Source organism: Zootoca vivipara, chromosome 15 (genome assembly GCF_965207765.1).
Source record: "Zootoca vivipara chromosome 15, rZooViv2.hap1.1, whole genome shotgun sequence".
In the NCBI taxonomy this organism is placed as follows: domain Eukaryota; kingdom Metazoa; phylum Chordata; class Lepidosauria; order Squamata; family Lacertidae; genus Zootoca; species Zootoca vivipara.
Genome location: NC_142598.1, coordinates 27,554,188 through 27,573,730, shown reverse-complemented (window position 1 = coordinate 27,573,730; position 19,543 = coordinate 27,554,188). Strand labels below are relative to the sequence as shown.

The following is a 19,543-nucleotide window of genomic DNA, read 5'->3' as shown; positions in this document are numbered from 1 at the left end:
TTGGTTGTTGAACGGCTTGGATCCCAAACAAATCGGCTCCCCATTGCCGCAAACACGGAAGTGAGTGTTCCAATTTGCGAACGTTTTTTTGGAAGCCGACTTCCGATGCAGCTTCTGCAGCTTCCGATTGCTCCTGCAGCCAATCAGAAGCTTTGCCTTGGTTTTTGAACGGTTCCGGGAGTCGAACGGACTCCCGGAACAGATTACGTTTGACAGCCAAGGTACCACTGTACAACTTTTTGGTTCCTGAAATTCATTCTGATTGCGCAGATAAAATATAATGGATAGAATTCTACAGCACATGTTGCTGGTGTGTGAAAAGTGTGTGAAAATAGTCAAGAGCGGGCATCTTCACTTGCTTGCAAGCGGCCGACAGCCAGGTGCAAAGTGCCCCAGGCGAGTTTCGATCACTGGGGGGAAGCCCTGTTCTCAAGTGAAAATCCTAACACTGATGGGATGCATTACTTAGTGCTATTTTGCACTGGGAGCAACTTCCTGCATAAGATTGCACAGTTGTTAATCATTCCCCTTATTCAAAGATGGGATGGGGAAAGAGGCATCTAAAATAAAATATGCCCAACTGGGCATATTTGTTCTCAAGCAACCTTAACATCATAACAAGGAGACGAAGAAATAATAAACCCCATGCTGGTGTAGTTTTAACCTAAAGGAACTGAAATGAATCCCCAGCTCTGATTTTCATTTTAATGCAATTCAACTGTGACATATTCATGTAGATTTTATGAGGGTGCGGGAAAATATTTTGTTCCTGCTGCTTGTTTGACATTGCAGGCCATTTCTGTGTCAATGGCTTGGATAGAACAGGGGTGCCCCCTGCTGATCAGCCTTGTGTGTTCTACGTTGCAGAAGCACTATCATAAATAAGGCAGAATTACTCTGATAATAGGTTGCTCCAAAAACAAGAGATCACTTAACTTGTTCCTCTACAGGGCTTTACAAAAGCACTCACCATTGTGGCATTCTCATCAGATCAGTTTTTTCTACAGGCAGAACTTTACAGACCCTCCAAGTGTCTCTGTTTTCCAGGGACCGTCCCGGATTTACAGAAACTGTCCCAGTTTCTGATCTGCTCACGGAATGTCCCACTTTTCCTTAGGACGTCCCTATTTCCATCAGAGAAAAAAGTTGGAGGGTATCCTGAGTGGTTGGGCAACACTGTCAGATGGGTGGGATATTATTATTATTATTATTATTATTATTATTATTATTATTATTATTATTATTACCATTAAACTGGACACCCCTATTTTCATCAAGGAAATGTTGGCGGGTATGCTTTAATTTTATTTTTTTCAAATACTTTTTATTTATTTTCCAAATACAAAATCACACACAAAAAAAAAAAACCTCAAAAACAGGGGGGGGGGACAAAATAAAAAAATAAAAACATCTCAAATCTTATATTATTTGCTTAACATTGTTGACTTCCTCAATTCCCCCCTCACTGGGTCCATTTTAAAATTCCAATTAAGCAGTTTTCATCTTATGTCTTAAATTAATCTAACACAATAATTCCATTTTCCAGCCCTTTCTCAGTTTTTATTCCCTTTGGATTCTGACCCCAGCATGGATCCTGCCCTCCCTCTCTCACTGGGAGGACATTGCTCCATGCTGGTTCTTCTTTGGGGATCCCTTGGATCAAGCAGATGTTCTGTTCCCCCCCTCTCACTGGGGGAACAATGTTCCATGTATCTTCCTGTGTTGGAGGGTATGATTTTAGCTGTGCAATGAAATATTCTTCACGCTCTCTTCTGCCCTAAATATGTCCTGGGGGTTCCCCCAATTTGGGGGCATGCTGGGGGCACACAGGGGGAGAAGAGAGTGGGGAAGTTCCACTTCACAGAAACCTTGCACTGGCAGAACTGTTTAGCAGGATATGGCCATAATTTACTTCCGAGTAGACACAGAGTTGCCACCTTTCACCTTCCCAGTCTGGGGAACACTTTGGGTTGCTATGCAGAATAATAAAGCCAGCCGTGGGGAGAAGATTAAATGAAATCCTAGCCCTTCTTGGGGAAATTGGCGGGGGGGCATACACAGCAAACAGAATGGCATTTTTCAAACAGTATTGTTTGTCTGGTGGTGGGGTGGGGGCGGGATCCAACAAAACCTTAATGCCCCCTGCAGCTTAAGCCTCATCAAATCTGCTTTAGGTTTAAGTAGAAACATGGATAACTGGAGCTCGAGGGTTAGCTTGAAAAGCAGGGGAGGGAATATAAACTCCGCAATGTGACCGTAGCATAACTGCACTGAGGATACATTTTGGAGCAGCAGTGGGGAACAGCCAGGACTCAGCCAACAGGCCTGGTCCTTCTCTCTCCCATCCTAGGGTTGGGGCTGCCACTGTATTCTGCTCTGGTCAGACCTCACCTGGAGTACTGTGTCCAGTTCTGGGCACCACAGTTCAAGAAGGATACTGACAAGCTGGAACGTGTCTAGAGGAGGGCAACCAAAATGGTCAAAGGCCTGGAAACGATGCCTTATGAGGAACTGCTTAGGGAGCTGGGTATGTTTAGCCTGGAGAAGAGAAGGTTAAGGGGTGATATGATAGCCATGTTCAAATATATAAAAGGATGTCATATAGAGGATGGAGAAAGGTTGTTTTCTGCTACTCCAGAGAAGTGGACACGGAGCAATGGATTCTAACTACAAGAAAGAAGATTCCACCTAAACATTAGGAAGAACTTCCTGACAGTAAGAGCTGTTCGACAGTGGAACTTACTGCCAAGAAGTGTGGTGGAGTCTTCCTTCTTTGGAGGTCTTTAAGCAGAGGCTTGACAGGCATATGTCAAGAATGCTTTGATGGTGTTTCCTGCTTGGCAGGGGGTTGGACTGGATGGCCCTTGTGGTCTCTTCCAACTCTATGATTCTATGATTCTATGATTCTATGATCTGTCAATCACCTGAGGGACGCGGGTGGCACTGTGGTCTAAACCACTGAGACCCTTGGGCTTGCCGATCAGAAGGTCGGCGGTTCGAATGCCCGCAATGGGGTGAGCTCCGGTTGCTCTGTCCCAGTTCCTGCCAACCTAGCAGTTCGAAAGCACGCCAGTGCAAGTAGATAAATAGGTACCACTGCGGCGGGAAGGTAAACGGTGTTTCCGTGCACTCTGGTTTCTGTCAAGGTGTTGCGTTGTGCCAGAAGCGGTTTAGTCATGCTGGCCGCATGACCCAGAAATCTGTCTGCAGACAAGCACCGGCTCCCTCGGCCTGAAAGCGAGATGAGCACTGCAACCCCATAGTCACCTTTGACTGGACTTAAGGGGTTCTTTACCTTACAATCACCTGACATCACAATGACATCAGGTGCTTTTTTCTTTTGGCCATGCAGGTGACACTATGAGCACTGAGCTACACAAACACTGGTGATCAGCTGTGCTTAATTTGAAAGGCCTTTCCTCCCAAAAAAAAACCTTCCCTTTTCGTGAGGGAGTGACATTTGTGGTTCTGGGATGAACATGATGGTGGTAAAAGGGATCCCCCCCAAAAAAACAGCTGGGTGGGAAAACTCATCCCCTCCCACCTCAGCACAGATCCATTCACCTCAAAGGTTCTTGGCAGAAAGATTGCACCTCGTTTTTCTCCCTCCCCCTGAATCTACACTTGCACAAATCATTAAAGCATCTTAATGAAGAGTTTGTTCACTGTGTCAACATGCAGAGGGAGAAGGGGGGGGCGGGGAGAGAAGGTGTGTCTCCAGAAGTAGATGAAGTAGATTTTGTGATAAATGCTCTCTAAGAATTTTGGACATTTTTTTTAGTAGTGTTAATTTTCCTGGAAATGACCATCATAACTTGATGTTAAAAAGCATTGCCATAATATTTCTTTACTGGGGGGAAATGGGTGTTTAAAATATGTATGTTTTATAGTGCCTTGAAACATTTCCTACATCTCCTCCTGGTTCAGGCTGTTCTCAAAGTCCCTCTATGCAAAACTCCATAGATCTCTGCACATGCTTGAAGTCATTTATTTTATTTTTATTCTACATTCCTTCAAAATAAAGTAAAAACAAAACATGATGTTAAGAGATAGCAGTCTAATGTACAGAGATGTGCTTCTGTGAGCTTCTGAAAAAGAGGGTCTCTTGTGCTTCTAAAAAAGGAAAGATGATTCCAACAAGCATTTTTACCATGTCCCATGCATTTCTCACAAATCAAATTTGTAACAAAAATTGAAATACCTAAACTTTTAACTTAGGTCCATTTTAAAGGCTGCTACCTTTTAGTTTTATCTAGTTGTATGTTTCATTAAACTTTACTGCAATTGATTGCAATAGCTTGTAATAGCGGATGGGTGGGTGAGTGTCTGTGGCTTGAACATCTGAGTGTACAAATTTTCCCCCGCAAGAGGGCAGTGCAGTTCCTTCCTACATTCTTGTTTTACTATATTTTTAAGCGCTTCTGCTTTATTCCGTTTTAACAGAGCACGATCCTCACTGCAGGCGGGGAGCTGTTTGTGCAAAAAGGACCTACACCTGAGGAAACAAAAATGAGAAATGTATAGTTTCTGTTTGTAGATCTGATAGTAAAAAAGATGAGTTTGGAAACGTGGTGGCAAAAATATTAGCTAAACAGAGACAGTGAAACAAAAGAAAGCCTTGAATCAGTTTCTGCTCCTGAGCTGATGAGCCTATTATCTGAAATGGATGCATAGCCAGCCACAGAATCTCCCTTTCTCAGACTGAAGGCCTTTGCCCCGCTTTGGTGAACTTTGTGGGATCCTGAAGCTGTTCGGGGGGTGGGGGGCACCAAGATTCCCTAGAAAGTTGTATTATTTGGCTGTTCAGTTTGATCCATAGTCTGCCTTATCTCAAAGGCTCAGGATAGGCAGTTCTGCTGCCAGTTGTTGAGGAAATCAGCAACAGCTTGACAAGGCATCCTTCTGCACTTTTTAACAGCACCTTGATCTGCATGGAGGCATTTGATCTGTATGGGTATTAGGCCTGGCAGGGCAGGCATTGGTGATGGGGTGAGAAGACAGAATCCAGCCTCCTTAGCATGATGGGGACAGTTGCAGTCCTCCAGGTCTCTCTGCCTGGTCTTTGGGAGTCTCCCTAGACTTCCCAAGTCACCAGCCCTGCTTTGCCCTGTCCTGAAGTAGATTTGTCGGACTGCAATGTGTCCTTGATCTCTTATAACTCCTCTTTCTTGCCTTGATGTGTGTGTGTGAAAGCTAGCATTCTGTACAAAGGTTGCATCCACATTCCTTCCTCTTTTCCCTCTGGCCCCGCCTACCACTTGCATGTGGCCCCTTGGAAGTTGCCTAGAAAGGAATGTGGACCCTGGGCTGATAAATGCCTCTCCCCTTTTCTGCTCTTGTTAGCCCTACACACACAGAGGACAGGAATGAATCTGGCTGTTATATGGCACTGAGGATGGAAATATAGTGAGGGCAAATGGAAGCTGGGGAGAGAGAGGAGGTGGGGGAGAGAATAGCAAAGGATGCTTCGGTGTGTCACACAGCCCGAGTCCTCCTCTGTTTGAAACTCCCTCCTTGGCTGCATCAGGAAATCTTGTCTGCCTTTCTTTTGCATCAGGGCGAGAGCAGTGCATCCCTTTTGCAGGGGAGGAAGGAGAAGCTCCAGCCTAGCTGCTTTTAGCTGGCACGGTCTGCCCTGTTCCATTTGCTTTGATCCATCAGTGCCTTTTTTTAAAAAAAATTGGGACGAAAGTGGGCGCCAAAGCTCCTGCCCTCTTGTGAGGCACGCACTGCGTGCCCCCCCCTGCTTTGAACAGAGACTTTTCACCAGGGTTGGGGGGAGTTACTCAGAGATTTATGTAACAGATGTTTCCCGGAGTGGAAGACACTCTTTCGAAGCACCCGCTCTCTGATGTTGGAATTTGCCATCGGGATTTGTGGCAATGATGGAGGTTGGCTGTTTGAGCGCAGCTCGGAGGCACAACTGCTGAGCAGCCGCTAAATGTCTCTGTGTAACTACCATGCTGTATTTTCAGCTCGTCATTATGGCTGGGACAGTCCTGCTCGCCTACTACTTTGAGTGCACAGACACTTTCCAAGTGCACGTCCAAGGCTTCTTTTGCCAAGATGGAGACCTGATGAAACCTTACCCAGGAACGGAGGATGAAAGCTTCATACCCCCTCTCGTCCTTTACTGTGTGCTGGCTGCAACCCCAACAGCAATTGTGAGTAGATCCTATAAAATTAAAAAACCATCACTTTTTCGCTCTGGTTTGTGGCAGGGAAAGAAGAAAGGTTGGGAGGGCTTGCTCTCTACTCTGACCAAAGTCTAATTCTAATTGGAACCAAGTCGGTTCTAATTGATGGGGATTTGGCTGGGAAGAGGCTAAAGCCGGGCCAATTAATATGATCCACAATGGTCATTAATTAGCCCCATTTATTACCTGCAGTCAGTCACATGTTTAAGACAAAGCTCGGTACGCTGTGATGCCTAAACAAGGGCAACAGCCGTGTGCATCTCGTTTGACAGGTGATTGCAAATGTTTGGTTGGAGCAAAGCACCAGGGTGTAAATTATTGACACTGAAGTCACTCATAGAGCATTGGATTTGAATGAAACTGAGTAAGAGAGACTGCGGAGTGCCTGAGAGTCTAAAACGCAACCTGCTCAATGCAAAGCAGGTTGCTTTAATAAGAATTCCCAGCTGCTGAGTGAGTTTGGAGAAGGCTCTGCTCTTTTCACACATCAGATTTCAGTTTAAGCTATTCTTCTCCCACAAAAAATTTAAAACCCGCCACAAACCCAGGAAAGCCGTTCTCAAGAAGCGAGAACACTGGAAGTGCTCTTATTACACTCTTTTCGCTGCAAAGACTGGCTCTTTTGTGCTCTAAAATCAAACAGAAACAGCCGCTAGCTTAATTAAAAACCAGCTCAAAATGAGTTGCCACAGGCAGACTTGTCTCATTTTCTCTCCTCACCCACCCCTACAACTGACTTCACATAAGGGAAGCTGGACTTTTTTGTTCTGTTTCCCTCTCGCTCTAATCCTCCTGCCATGCACTTTAGTCACTCTCAGCATTTTACCCAGCGAAGTTCATAATCTTTCTATATGGCTGGATAAGAGGTTTGTTTACACTGGCGCCTCTTCAAACCTTTCCTGTTAGCTCATTGCAAATGTGACCCCATAGCAGAGGAGGCCTTTTCACCAAAAGGCTTTTGAACCAAACCTGGACGGGGTATATTAAAAGCACCCAATTAGTCCCCACATACATCTACTTAGGGGAGGGGTAGCCAACTTCGTGTCCCCCATATCTTATTAAATCCCCAGCTCCCATCATTCCTGACTATTGGCCATGCTGTCTGGAGCCGGTGGGAACTGGGGTCCAAGAACACTGGGAGAGCCTCATGTTGGCTCCATCTGGTTTAGGGTATGGGCATATAGAACCCCAGAATTGTAGGGTTGCTGCTGCAGAAACACACTCACCACGTTGCATGCATATATGTTCGGTATGTATACAATGTATGGGACGCGGTTGGCACTGTGGTCTAAACCACAGAGCCTAGAGCTTGCCGATCAGAAGGTCGGCGGTTCGAATCCCCGCGATGGGGTGAGCTCCCTTTGCTTGGTCCCTGCTCCTGCCAACCTAGCAGTTCGAAAGCACATCAAAGTGCAAGTAGATAAATAGGTACCACTCCGGCAGAAAGGTAAACGGTGTTTACATGTGCTGCTCTGGTTCGCCAGAAGCAGCTTAGTTATGCTGGCCACATGACCCGGAAAAACTGTTTGTGGACAAACGCTGGCTCCCTCGGCCTATAGAGCGAGATGAGCGTGCAACCCCCGAGTCGTCCGCGACTGGACCTAACGGTCGGGGTACCTTTACCTTTTTTATACAATGCTTGCATGTAAGGAGCTGGGTTGTCATGATGATGCCCATGACATGCAAAGGGTCCCCTGCTCCCCCCCCCCGCCCCTAGTACAGAACTACATACATTTCTGCACAGGGATCTACTTCCTCCATCTAAATCAGGGTTTCCCAAACTTGGGTCTCCAGCTACAACTCCCCTCATCCCTAGCTAGCAGGACCAGTGGTCAGTGATGATGGAAATTGTAGTCCGAAAACAGCTGGAGACCCAAGTTTGGGAATCCCTGGTCTAAATGAATGGGCAAGCACATGCAGGAAGGAAACTTGTGTGCACTTCAGAGCACATGTCTTAAGTTCTGGAACAATTGCCCGCAAATCCCAAGGCCACAAATGGCAGTGTCTAATTTCAAGTGAAGCCATGGGAGCAGAGAGGAGATCCATACGGGTGTTTTGTCTGCTTTAAATAAAATAAAATTATCCATCCCACATGCCTTTTATCAATGTAGGAGAGGAAGCAGCCAGAGGCAAGCAGAGTTTCGTCTGTAAAATGGCATGCATGGAAAGCCTTGTGCACTTCCTGCCCCTCCCCCTCTCTTCCTGCTCCTTCAATAAAATTATTAGCCTTTCCTTCTACAAGGGTATGAAACCCTTTTTTTTTAAGTTTGAGGGCTGGGTTCCTTTCTGGACAACCATCTGCGAGTCACATGCCAGGGGTGGGTGGGTGGAGCCAGAAGCAAAAGTGGGCAGAGCATGTAATGTAAATTTAAGCTTTGCACAGTAGTAGGGTTGCCAGAGTCAATAGTGGACAGGACTTCTGTGCCTTTAATTGCCCTGCTCTCTTTTGAGTCTGGAAACCTTAAAGAGAAACCAGCAGACCCTTTGCTTGGAAATTAAACGAAGTGCCTGCTGGTTTCTCTTTAAGGTTTCCAGACTCAAAAGAGAGCAGGGCGATTAAAGGCACAGAAGTCCTGTCCTCTATTGAGTCTGGCAACCCTACACAGTAGGCTCCTTTTCTACATCTCTATTCACTATCCAGGCAAGCAAGAGGAAGCATCAGAGTTGGAGGACACATTGCAGCCAGACAAAAGCACTCAGGATACAAAGCAGGGCCAGGGAGGGATATGTGGCTTGAAGTGCCCTAGCCCTGCCCCACTGAATGGCTGCATCCAATTAGAAACAGAAACCAGGAAGTGCTTTACTTGTCTCCCATGCCTCATCCTTTTTAGCCTTCAGTCTTTTGTGCGCATAAGGAGATCCACAACATCTTGCTAGACAAGGGTGCATTAGATTAGCACACCCTTGAGATGTTCGTTTTTTGGTCTAGAGCTCTGGCGCAAGCCAGTTGACTCGCTTCAGAGCACTGGATCAAAAAAACACAGGCCATTCTGGAGTCTAGTCAGAAGCTGGGATGGCTTCTGCCATTCCAGTGTGTCCCACTCAAATCAGGACGGTTGAGGGGTATGCAGAAGGAATGCTCAGACAGACTCTCCACAAAATGTTAAGGGACCTCACCGTCCCACAGAAGCACACTGCGTTCCACAGGTTATGTGCAGCACAAACCTATACACATCTATTCAGAAGTATGTTCTGCTGAGTTCACTGGGGCTTACTCCCGGGTAAGTGGCCTAGGATTTCAGCCTCTGAGAGGAAATCTTCATGCATGCCCCTCATTAGCTCCTTGGAGGAAGGTTTGGGGTAGAATGATGATAAACCAACCTCTTTCTAACTGCTGGCCATTCACTTATTTTGGGGAGGCAGAGAACCGCCACTCTGGTGTTTGGCAGCATGCTACCGAATAAGGGCAGATTGAATTCACCACAACAAATCCTCTTAGGCAAGCAGAGCCATTAGTCTTTGATTTGGATACACAAAACCAGAAACAGCCCAAAGAAGTGTGTTGATCATGGTTTGTGGGTTAATCTGAAGGGATTGAGTGTCTGCTGACCCCCTTCCTCTTAAGCAGAGGAGGGAGGGGAAATCAGCCTCAGAATTACAAGGCTGGGGCTGAGGGATAGAGAAAGGAGCCAACCTTCTCCTCAGAACAGCAAAAACACGTTTTGCCTGAGCAAAGTTGCTCCTCCATAGACCTGCTTTAATATGCTTCACATACTCCTGCCAAGTAGACAATGGTCAGTCGTGATATTGAAAGCCCAGTGAGAAAAGCTTCATGTTAACGGGCAGAATCTCCAACAGTTCCCTGTGCTCTGGAGAATGAAGAAAAGAACAAAGAACTCTATGATTGGGAGTCAGCAACCAGCGGTCTCCTGAGTCAAACTCAACCCTTTCAATGGTGCTAGATATCCCCACACCAGGTACCAGCCCTGTTGGGATCAGGTAGCAAAATTTCACAGAAAACACGGGACCATGGTCAAAACAATTATGGTTAAGGATCTGGCCACAAGAAAATTACATCTTGGAGAATTAAGGTGGTTACATTTTCTGGCATTGACACTTTCTTTAGATAAGGCGTCCTGTTGTGTGTAAGCAGAAATGGCTGAAATTAGAGCAGTGCAGAAGTAGCAAACCCAAATGGAATCTGCAACGAAATACTGTTGTGTCATCTGCTCCTGCTGAGGACTCCAGCCAGTCAGCGACACATTTTCCCAGGTTGCTCCTTTATATCCTCTCCCTGCCTCCCAGCTTTCTGTTTTCCCCTCAACAGAAACTCTGTGACAAATGAGCATGCTCATTCTTTATGGTCAGAGGTGTAGCTGGGGGGGGGGCGAGGCGCACTGGGCGCGACACCGCAGGAGACGGCACTTACCACGGGGACTGGAGCGTCCCCGAGCCATGCATCTCTCCTGGGCGCCTGAGTAGCTAGCTACACCGCTGTTTATGGGGCAGTTTGTTTTTGCTTTTGGCCCCCTTAGGATTTCCCCTCCTTCCCTAAAGTGTTCTCCCCACCCCCCACCCCACCCCCTGCTCAACCTGGGATCCAACCAGGAATCGAGCACCACATAAATATTCTCATAGATTAGATTCATATTTAAAAGTTCAAACCATTTTCAAAAGTGGAGTTATCCCTGAACTAATCACAGTGGGTTCTTAGGAGAGGGGTATTGCCTCTGGTGAGGGACATGTTGTGCTCCTTCTGGGGTTGTTTGTCCACCTTTGGTCCCCACTCTGCTCTCAGCACTCACCTGTGGCTCCTAGAAGCTGTCAGCATGTGTGGGCAGCCACACCCCAGGAATGGCTTCCACTGGCTGGCTAAATCAGGTGAGGGTAGCCAGTGGGTTTCAACCCTTGGTGAGTTGGGGACTTTCTCTGCATGTGAAGACACTCTGGCAGATTGAGTGGATGAGACCAGTAATAGAGCCAGCGTGGTGTAGTGGTTAAGAGCAGTAGACTCATAATCTGGAGAACCGGGTTCGCGTCTCCACTCCTCCACATGCAGCTGCTGGGTGACCTTGGGCTAGTCACACTTCTTTGAAGACTCTCAGCCTCACTCACCTCACAGAGTGTTTGTTGTGGGGGAGGAAGGGAAAGGAGAATGTTAGCCGCTTTGAGACTCCTGATAAAGCAGGATATCTAATCCAAACTCTTCTTCTTCTTTCTGCATGGGCTGTAGAGGGAAGTGAGAGATAGATGGGGATTGTCAATCTGGGTAGGTAGCCCATCTAAGAGAAGGAAAACTCTGATCCTAAGCCTCTGCTGCCTTGTGGGATATCTTTGGGAAAAGAAAGGGCTTAGGAGTAAACCCTACCCAAATCAGGACTGGGGTACCTAAGACATCTCCTTCTGGCAAGTCCTTAAGCCAAGCTGTTATCCGACGTATTGCTCTGCGTTCCTGTGAGACCAAGAGGGAGATCTTGTCATCTGGGCAGCCTAGGACCGACCCCCCCCCCACATGCACACTCCCCAGGTTTGTGGCTTGGGGAGATCACTTTGGTACTGCCAACACAGCAGTTTGGCTTAATCCCTGAAGTTGCACTCCATTGTCTTTCGAGATGGACAGGTGGCAACAACAACAACAGCAATCCCAGTGGGCACTGAGGAGTGAATGGTAAAATCTGAGGTAAATTTAGCCATGGCTATAAACATTTGATAGCACTGCTGCAAAACTTCCAAGTTCTCCCCCACCGGTTGTATTCACTGACTAAGCTAGCTTTGATGGTGCCCATTGGTTGGTTGGTTTTGCATGTCAAGTAGAAGCTGAGTTCTGATCTTTACATCCAAAGAAAACGCAGCTTTGGCAATAGGTTTGGGTAACATGTCATTTCACCCTTGGCTGCGCAGAGTGAACTCAAATAATAAACAGCCTTTCGCTTCCATGACTACCATATTTCCCTTCTGAGGTTTTCACCTGTCCCTACCCACCTTCTGCTTGCAGATTTTTATTGGTGAGATATCCATGTACTTCATCAAGTCAACCAGAGAAAGCCTGATTGTCCAGGAGAAAACCATTTTGACAGGAGAATGCTGTTACCTGAATCCGTTACTTCGGAGAATTATTCGATTTATAGGTAAGCTATGATCAGTGCCTTGCAAATTAAAATACTGTGGTGACAGGCAGGGTGTTGAAACCATATCCCAGGAGATCTTAGCCCCATAGCTTTTGATATTTTAGCAAACATTGGCCACCACTCTTTTGAGTATATATTTCCAGCCATGAGGCTAGAAGTTGCTTTTCTGCATCTCAAAGCAAAAGCTGAAATTCTAAAAGCCGCTGAATTCTGCAGCCAGCATCACATTCCACTGCTCTTCTGCTCTGCATAATACAACCCCCTGTATGTATCCCAATCGACTGCTCATAATGTTTCCTGGGAAACAATGCTAATATCTATCAAATTTTCCCCTAAGTAGTATTGCTGATCCTTTATTAATTTTCATCTCTGGCGTTTTTCTTCCTTTCCAAGTTTAATTTAATATTGATGGCACAACTTTGCAACACTTAGCGCCAAGTAAGACAGGGAATTCTGATGTGAATAAACATCCTCTGTTATTTGCTCACCAGAGACTCTATAAAATTAATTGCTTAGAAACTGGTGTTAAAAAGAGAAATCCAGCTTCTGTTGCCATTGAAGAGTATTTTGGTCTGCCACTTTCAATCAACATATCGTCCCGCATCTTTAAAAAACTGGCTTGATATCTTGGTTTGTAGGTTGCCCTTAACCACGGTTTCCCAGTTCAGGAAACTGTGGCTGAACAACCCATACTGAAGCTGGGTGCAAAAGGTGGGCAGGGGCAAGGAGGGAGGCATATCAATTCCAGTTTGATAAACTGTGAATTGTTGGACTGGGTTATTACATCTTAACTTGGCCAAAGTGTATTTGGAACAATGTAAGTATAATCCTGATGTTGGGAAAGATGGAGGGCACAAGGAGAATTGGACGACAGAGGATGAGATGGTTGGACAGTGTTCTCAAAGCTACAAACATGAGTCTGACCAAACTGCGGGAGGCAGTGGAAGACAGGAGTGCCTGGCGTGCTCTGGTCCATGGAGTCATGAAGAGTCGGACACGACTAAATGACTAAACAACAACAACAACAAGTATAATCATTAGATCAAAGTTCATCCCAGTTTAGTGGGCATGTAAAGTGGTCATTGGCAGAGCAGACATAGGTGAATGGCAAATGTGCTAATTCAGCATTTCCCAAACATTTCTCCTCACAGACCACTTGAAATAGGGATGTGTAAAAGCTTGGCAAAATTTGCATTTTGTGTGTGTTGCTCCGCCTACGTTTCCTCTGGCTCTGCCCACCATGGCAGCTTGCCCAAAAAGGAATGTGACCCAGGTTGAAAAGGGTTCCCTATCCCTGCTATGTAAGAATTGTGTAAGAACTGGATTTGCAAGCCCAATAACAGCACTTAACACGCATATTAAGACATCTAAGCCAGTGGTTCTCAATTAGGGATCCGGGGACCCCTGGGGGTCTGCAAAATGCACTCAGTGGGTCTGCAGCCCCATCCACAACTAATTTTTTGCCATTTTTGCATGGTAATATCTGTTTTTTTTAGTATACATTAAATCCTTTGCTTATTAGGGGCTACCCCACATTTTGTTCAAAAAATTGCTTTGCAGAGGTAACTACCATAGAGATATCATAATTTTCAAAAGTAGGGGGTCCTTGGCTTGGCTTTTGAAAAATAGGGGGTCCTCAGTAATCAGCTAATTGGGAACCGCTGATCTAAGCCATTCTGAGTAATTCATACCCATTGTATCAGTCATCCTTATAAAAGCTCTGTAGTATAGGCCAGCTTGATCATCCCCTTAGTGCAGGTGGAGATTGAGACTGCAGGAATGGCAGCTTACGTAAGGCCCCCTTGCAAGTGTATGGTTCAGATGAGATTCAAACTCAGGCCTCCTTGCCTCCCAGCTCACACTCATAGTTTCTACTGCTTAAATCATTAGTCCCCTATTGGAATTTAAGGCACAGTATGGGAGACTGCTGGGGGCAGGGCAGGGTTGGGCGGAGTCCAGGTATCTTTAGGTTTTCTTTTTAAAAAAATACCCTTGGACTTTAGAAAGCCTCTGGGTTGTATTGATGGAGTAATAATGTGCCATTAACAAAGAGCAAGAGGACAGCCCTCAGCACCATTCTGCTGCTCCAGCACATTCTGCAATAAACCAATCAAATATTATCGCCTGCAGGACCAGTGGTAAAAGCACTTAGGTTGAAATGCTTATTTTTGGTTGTCATTTAGGTGCTTCTCAGCAGCCTTTGTTTTTAATTAGTGTTTGTCCCTAAGCATTTCCTCTCCACCCCCACCCCCCCATGGAACACTGGGTTGGCTGGAGTTTCTAAATCCTAGATTGACTTCTGTTGTAACATTTTTGCAGTTTGCACATGTGTGCCAGCTTCTGCAGCGATTCTGGAGTTGCTAGTTGCGTACATCTAAAACCATTTCCTGCGTATGGATCCTGGATGCCACCTGCCCAGGGATATGGGCAGACGTGAAATGGAGTCCTTGGGAATGTCGAACAGTGTGAAAGAGCCGTTTCCCTGTTAATGTCAGGGAGCAGACTCAGAGCACAGATCGTTTGCAAATCAGAGAAAGAGAGTGAAAGACTTGGCTAACTTACAGTTACAGTGGTACCTCAGAAGTCGAACGAAATCCGTTCTGGAAATCTGTTCGACTTCCAAAACATTCGGAAACCAAGGCATGGCTTCCGATTGACTGCAGGAAGCTCCTGCAGCCAATTGGAAGCCGTGTAAGCCGCATCGGTTATTTGGGTTTTAAAGAACGTTCGCAAACGGGAGCACTCACTTCTGGGTTTGCGGTGTTCGAGAGCCAAAACGTTCGATTCGCAAGACTTTTGTGATGCAAGGTACGACTGTAATTTCTTTATTAAGGAAAGCAGAACAGAGGACACTTCTAAAGGTTGCTCCTGTCTTGATGAAGCAGTTGTCTGGACTGGCTTGTAGCTCCCCCTTCACTCCTTAGCCCTCAGTGTCAGGTCCCTCCCTCTGTCTGCAGACGCCACATTCTGGGAGGGTGGGGGGCTTGCAAACTGTCAGTAGAGAAGCTGTCAGGATGGCTACCAAGTCTGATTCCTGTCTCTACTCTGTGCTGAGGCACCTACCTGTCTCCTCCTCTTCATCATCCTTCAAGCTCTCAGCCTCCATTACCTCCCAGCTCCTCCCCTCCTCTGGGGTGTGACCAGTTTCCAACCACCAGGATCCAGGATCCAAATCCTCTCCTTCTGTGTTCTCCCTGGTGGGGGGGGGTGGCTCTTGGTCAGGCAGCTTTCACTACTCCTCCTCATCTAGCCATTTTACTGGAGAGATGTGGTGATGGCTGCTTCCCTTTGGTCCCACTCTGGTAACATGGGAAGCCAGAAACACAGGTTGCCAAAAGCTTTGTCATGGTTATTCCTATGTGAGCCAGTCACTCCCACTAAGACTTGGCTTGGGGTGGGGGGTGGGGAATCTTGGGGTAGATTTCTCTCCATGCAATGAGTCCCGTTTTCTCTTCCCGCAGGAGTGTTTGCTTTTGGCCTTTTCGCCACCGACATATTTGTAAATGCTGGCCAGGTGGTGACAGGGAACTTGGCCCCCTATTTCCTGACTGTGTGTAAACCCAACTACACTGGGAGTGACTGCCGGGCTCACCTCCAGTTTGTGAACAATGGGAATGTCTGCACCGGTGACCAAGATGCGATTGAGAAGGCAAGGAGGTCCTTTCCATCGAAACATGCTGCTTTAAGCATTTATTCAGCCTTATATGCTACAGTAAGTACATACGAAGTTTCTGCGTTTTATCTCTTATGTTCTGTCGCTTTCATTCTCTCACTTAGGAATGCTTTAAAGGTCCTGTTTCTAGGGGTGGGGAATATGTCAATATATCATCCAAAACCAGTTTGTAATTCATTTTGTGATACCTGTTTCGCAATTGTTGACCGGGCAATATATTGCGAATCATGATGTGTGTGCATGCACTATGCAAAAATCACAATGTGGGGGAAATTGTGAAGCCAGCCAGTGCATGTACATAGCTCCGTTCTTATTTTAGACATCATGATAGATTGGTAGATTGTAATGTTTAACTGGTGATATATCACAATATTGAAAACCAGAACTTTCCCGGCCCTACCTGTTACTTAAGACTGAAATGTACAGTCAAAGGATCACGACATGCTTTTGCTGGGCTGTACTTGAAGGTCATGCGACCACATTCTTTATTCTGATAGGCTGGCTTTTTTTTTTTTTTTGTAAAGGGGGAGTTTTTTCCCTGTTTCGCAATGCACATTCTGCAGCCTGAAGCGGTACAGTTTCCACCGCATGATTCTGCTTTTTATACAAGCATATGAAGTGATCCTGCTGAATGAGGGTAAGGTTCCACCTAGTCCACATTCTGCTCCCTACCTGACCCGCTAGATGTTCCTAGAAAGTCTTTAAGATAAAAGCCCATCCACCTTACATGGCTGATCCACAGCACCTGGAATCTAGCGACATATGTCCTTGGGAAATGGATGTTCTGTTTGACCCTCATTGCTAAAACTCATTACATGAGTTTACCCAATACTCTTAAAAAGTCATCTAAGTTATTGTCTCTATCATTACATCCTAGTGTGCTGCAGTCCATAAACCGTGTGGCTTGGCTATCATTATGCTATACTCACTATTGATGTTATACTGTCGTTGGACCTTGTTAGTGATGACTCTCATCCTCTTCCAGAAGAGAATCCCACCCTTTTGCCATTCTTCAGAGTAACAGACAGATTGTCCTTGGTTCGCCTTATTCCCTAGAAGATAGACCCCTTGATGTGGAAAGAGCACTTATCACACCAGGAATGGCAGGAATTGCATGTGAGAAACTGATCATGTTCACTGAGCCGTTAGAAAATAAAACTGCTGCAGCAGAGTTGGAATGTAGAATCTCTCCCTTCTCTTTCTTTTTTAAATCTAGACAGATTTTCAAGGGGAGGTGGTTTTATTTTGATTATGCATTTTGTGGTTTTATTATATTTTGATTTTATTCTGTGAACCGCCCTGAGACCTGTGGGTATAGGGCAGTATATAAATTCTATTATTATTATTATTATTATTATTATTATTATTATCATCTAGTATAAACACATCTATCATCTCTATCAAACTTCTTTTGATAGATGCACTGACCCATTGCACCGCATTTGTGCCAGCGTAAGTGGGATGCCACAGCTGAATATTACCCTATGAATAGAATTATGTAAAATATGCAGATTTGCTCCACTGGCACAGAATTTACAGTACAGTCGTACCTTTGTTGTTGAACTTAATCCGTTCCGGAAGTCCGTTCAACTCCCGAAATCATTTTAAAACCAAGGCACGGCTTCTGATTGGCTGCAGGAGCTGGGCATTCGGCTTCTGAAAAACTTTCAAAAACTGGAACACTTACTTCCGGGTTTTCGGCGTTTGGGGGCCAAAACGTACGAGCACCAAGGCGTTTGAGAACCAATGTATGATTGTACTGTTAATTATTTCTTAGTGCAAACGTCTGCCCAGCTTCGGATAGCTTTGTAATACCAACTTTTCGTTCCGATGAAGAATTCAGTAAACTAAAAAACAACTTTCAGATTCCTGCTTAGCAACAGGGAATGCTCTGCTTCTCTCCTCTTTTGCCTCTCACAATCTGTGCCCCCAGGGAATGACTTGGGCCTAACCCTGCCCTCTGCATGTGTCTCATTATGTTTCACGTATGACACTTTGGAGGCATCTGTTGCTAATGACCCGATGCTATTCTGGGAGGTAGAGTCTTCAAGAAGCCAAGCTGTGTTTTTGGAAAGCATAAATCACTGGAGAGGTTTCCATTGTGTTCGCTGATTTTGCCCGTCACTTTTATTTTAGCACTGCTGTATCATCCTACTTCTGTCACCCTTGTAATTACCCGCTCACAAATTAGTGTTTGTCTCCTAATTGCTTTTTTCCTTTATTTATTTTCTTTGCCACCAGTGCTGTTGGGAATGATCTGCTGTGGCTTTATAAGTTTTGCTGGAGGGATGGCTCTGAGCACAAAGAAACATCTCACCCAGTAATTAAGCTTCCATTGTCTCCCGAGTTTGTTCAAGAGACAGAGACAGAGAGGAAAAAGGCACTCTTGCATGCACTCAGATTTTCTGTTACTTACTGAATTACATAAAATTAAAATGGTGGCTCTTACAAGATGAGAGTAGGATCAGTGGAGAGTATGTACCTAGCTGTAGGGAAGACTGGTGATGTTTGAATCAAAATTGTAGAGTTGGAAGGGACCCTGTGAGGATCATCTTGTGGGATGTGATACATAGGTAGCAGTCAAATACAACATTCCTTGTTTTCCTAGAGTGGATATGCAAGGGAATGTTTGGTCCAGCCAGCCTGAACATCCTGTTTGCTCCTGTGCTGGGACATACTTCCTATTGCATGTGACTAGAGGTGGTCATGACCTTACCTGTGCAGGTAACAAAAGCACAAGGCACGCAGCCCTCCTCCCTCTTTTCCATCTTCCTTTTGTCGTGTGAACTGCAGTGACTGCCAGTCTGCATTCACTGGGATTATCCCCCCATAGCGGGTAGATCCACATGTACATACAGTGGTGCCTCGACTTACGAATTTAATCTGTTCCGAAGGCACCTTCGTAAGTCGAAAAATTAGTAAGTCGAAAAACGCCATTGGAAACACGATTTCCCATAGGAATGCATTGGAAACAGAAAAATTCGTAAGTCGAAGCAACCCTATCTAAAAATTTGTAAGTCGAAAAATCCCTATCTAAAACCGCCACGGTTTTCTTTCGGATGTCGAGACATTCGTAAGCGCGTGGCCATTACCCCCATTCGTAAGTCAAAAAACTCGGTTGGCGAGTCGTTCGTAAGTCGAGGTACCACTGTATTTGTAACTAAGTCTGCCTCCAGGGATCCAACTGTGAACTGAATGTGTGAGTAAACCTCTTTTATATACTTTACACAAGATTGTGGCATGTTTATTCTTTTAAGGGGGATATAAGGGAACTTACCAGGAAGCTGATAGTGAGAGGCTTACACAAGCCTGCAGCCAGTTATCCACTGTGCGTTTAAAGGGGGAATGTAAAATTCTGCTAAGTTATAGAACTTGCTAGCGCAAGTTAGGAAGGATATTAATAAACAATATATCCTCTCCTGCCTCCCTGAACATTCCCACACATCTAGCCCAACCCCCTGCAATGCAGCTGTCCCATATGGGGATCAAACCTGCAACCCTGGCATTATCAGCACCACGCTCTAACCAGCTGAGCTATCCAGGCATGTTACAATGCACTTATAAGTGCTTGCATATTTGTGGCCATGTTTGATTAAGCCCATATG

The 19,543-nt window shown here is 45.6% G+C and overlaps 1 protein-coding gene across 1 annotated transcript in view; it reads left to right on the top strand.

Annotated features, from left to right (window-relative positions):
• The window catches only part of PLPPR1 (phospholipid phosphatase related 1), a 113,530-nt gene that overhangs the window by 85,069 nt on the left and 8,918 nt on the right, over positions 1 to 19,543 (top strand). Inside the window, exons 3-5 of the mRNA XM_035097401.3 lie at positions 5,976 to 6,164; positions 12,133 to 12,265; positions 15,727 to 15,977. Of these exons, the coding sequence (XP_034953292.1) occupies positions 5,976 to 6,164; positions 12,133 to 12,265; positions 15,727 to 15,977 (573 nt within the window). The remainder of the gene's footprint in view (positions 1 to 5,975; positions 6,165 to 12,132; positions 12,266 to 15,726; positions 15,978 to 19,543) is intronic.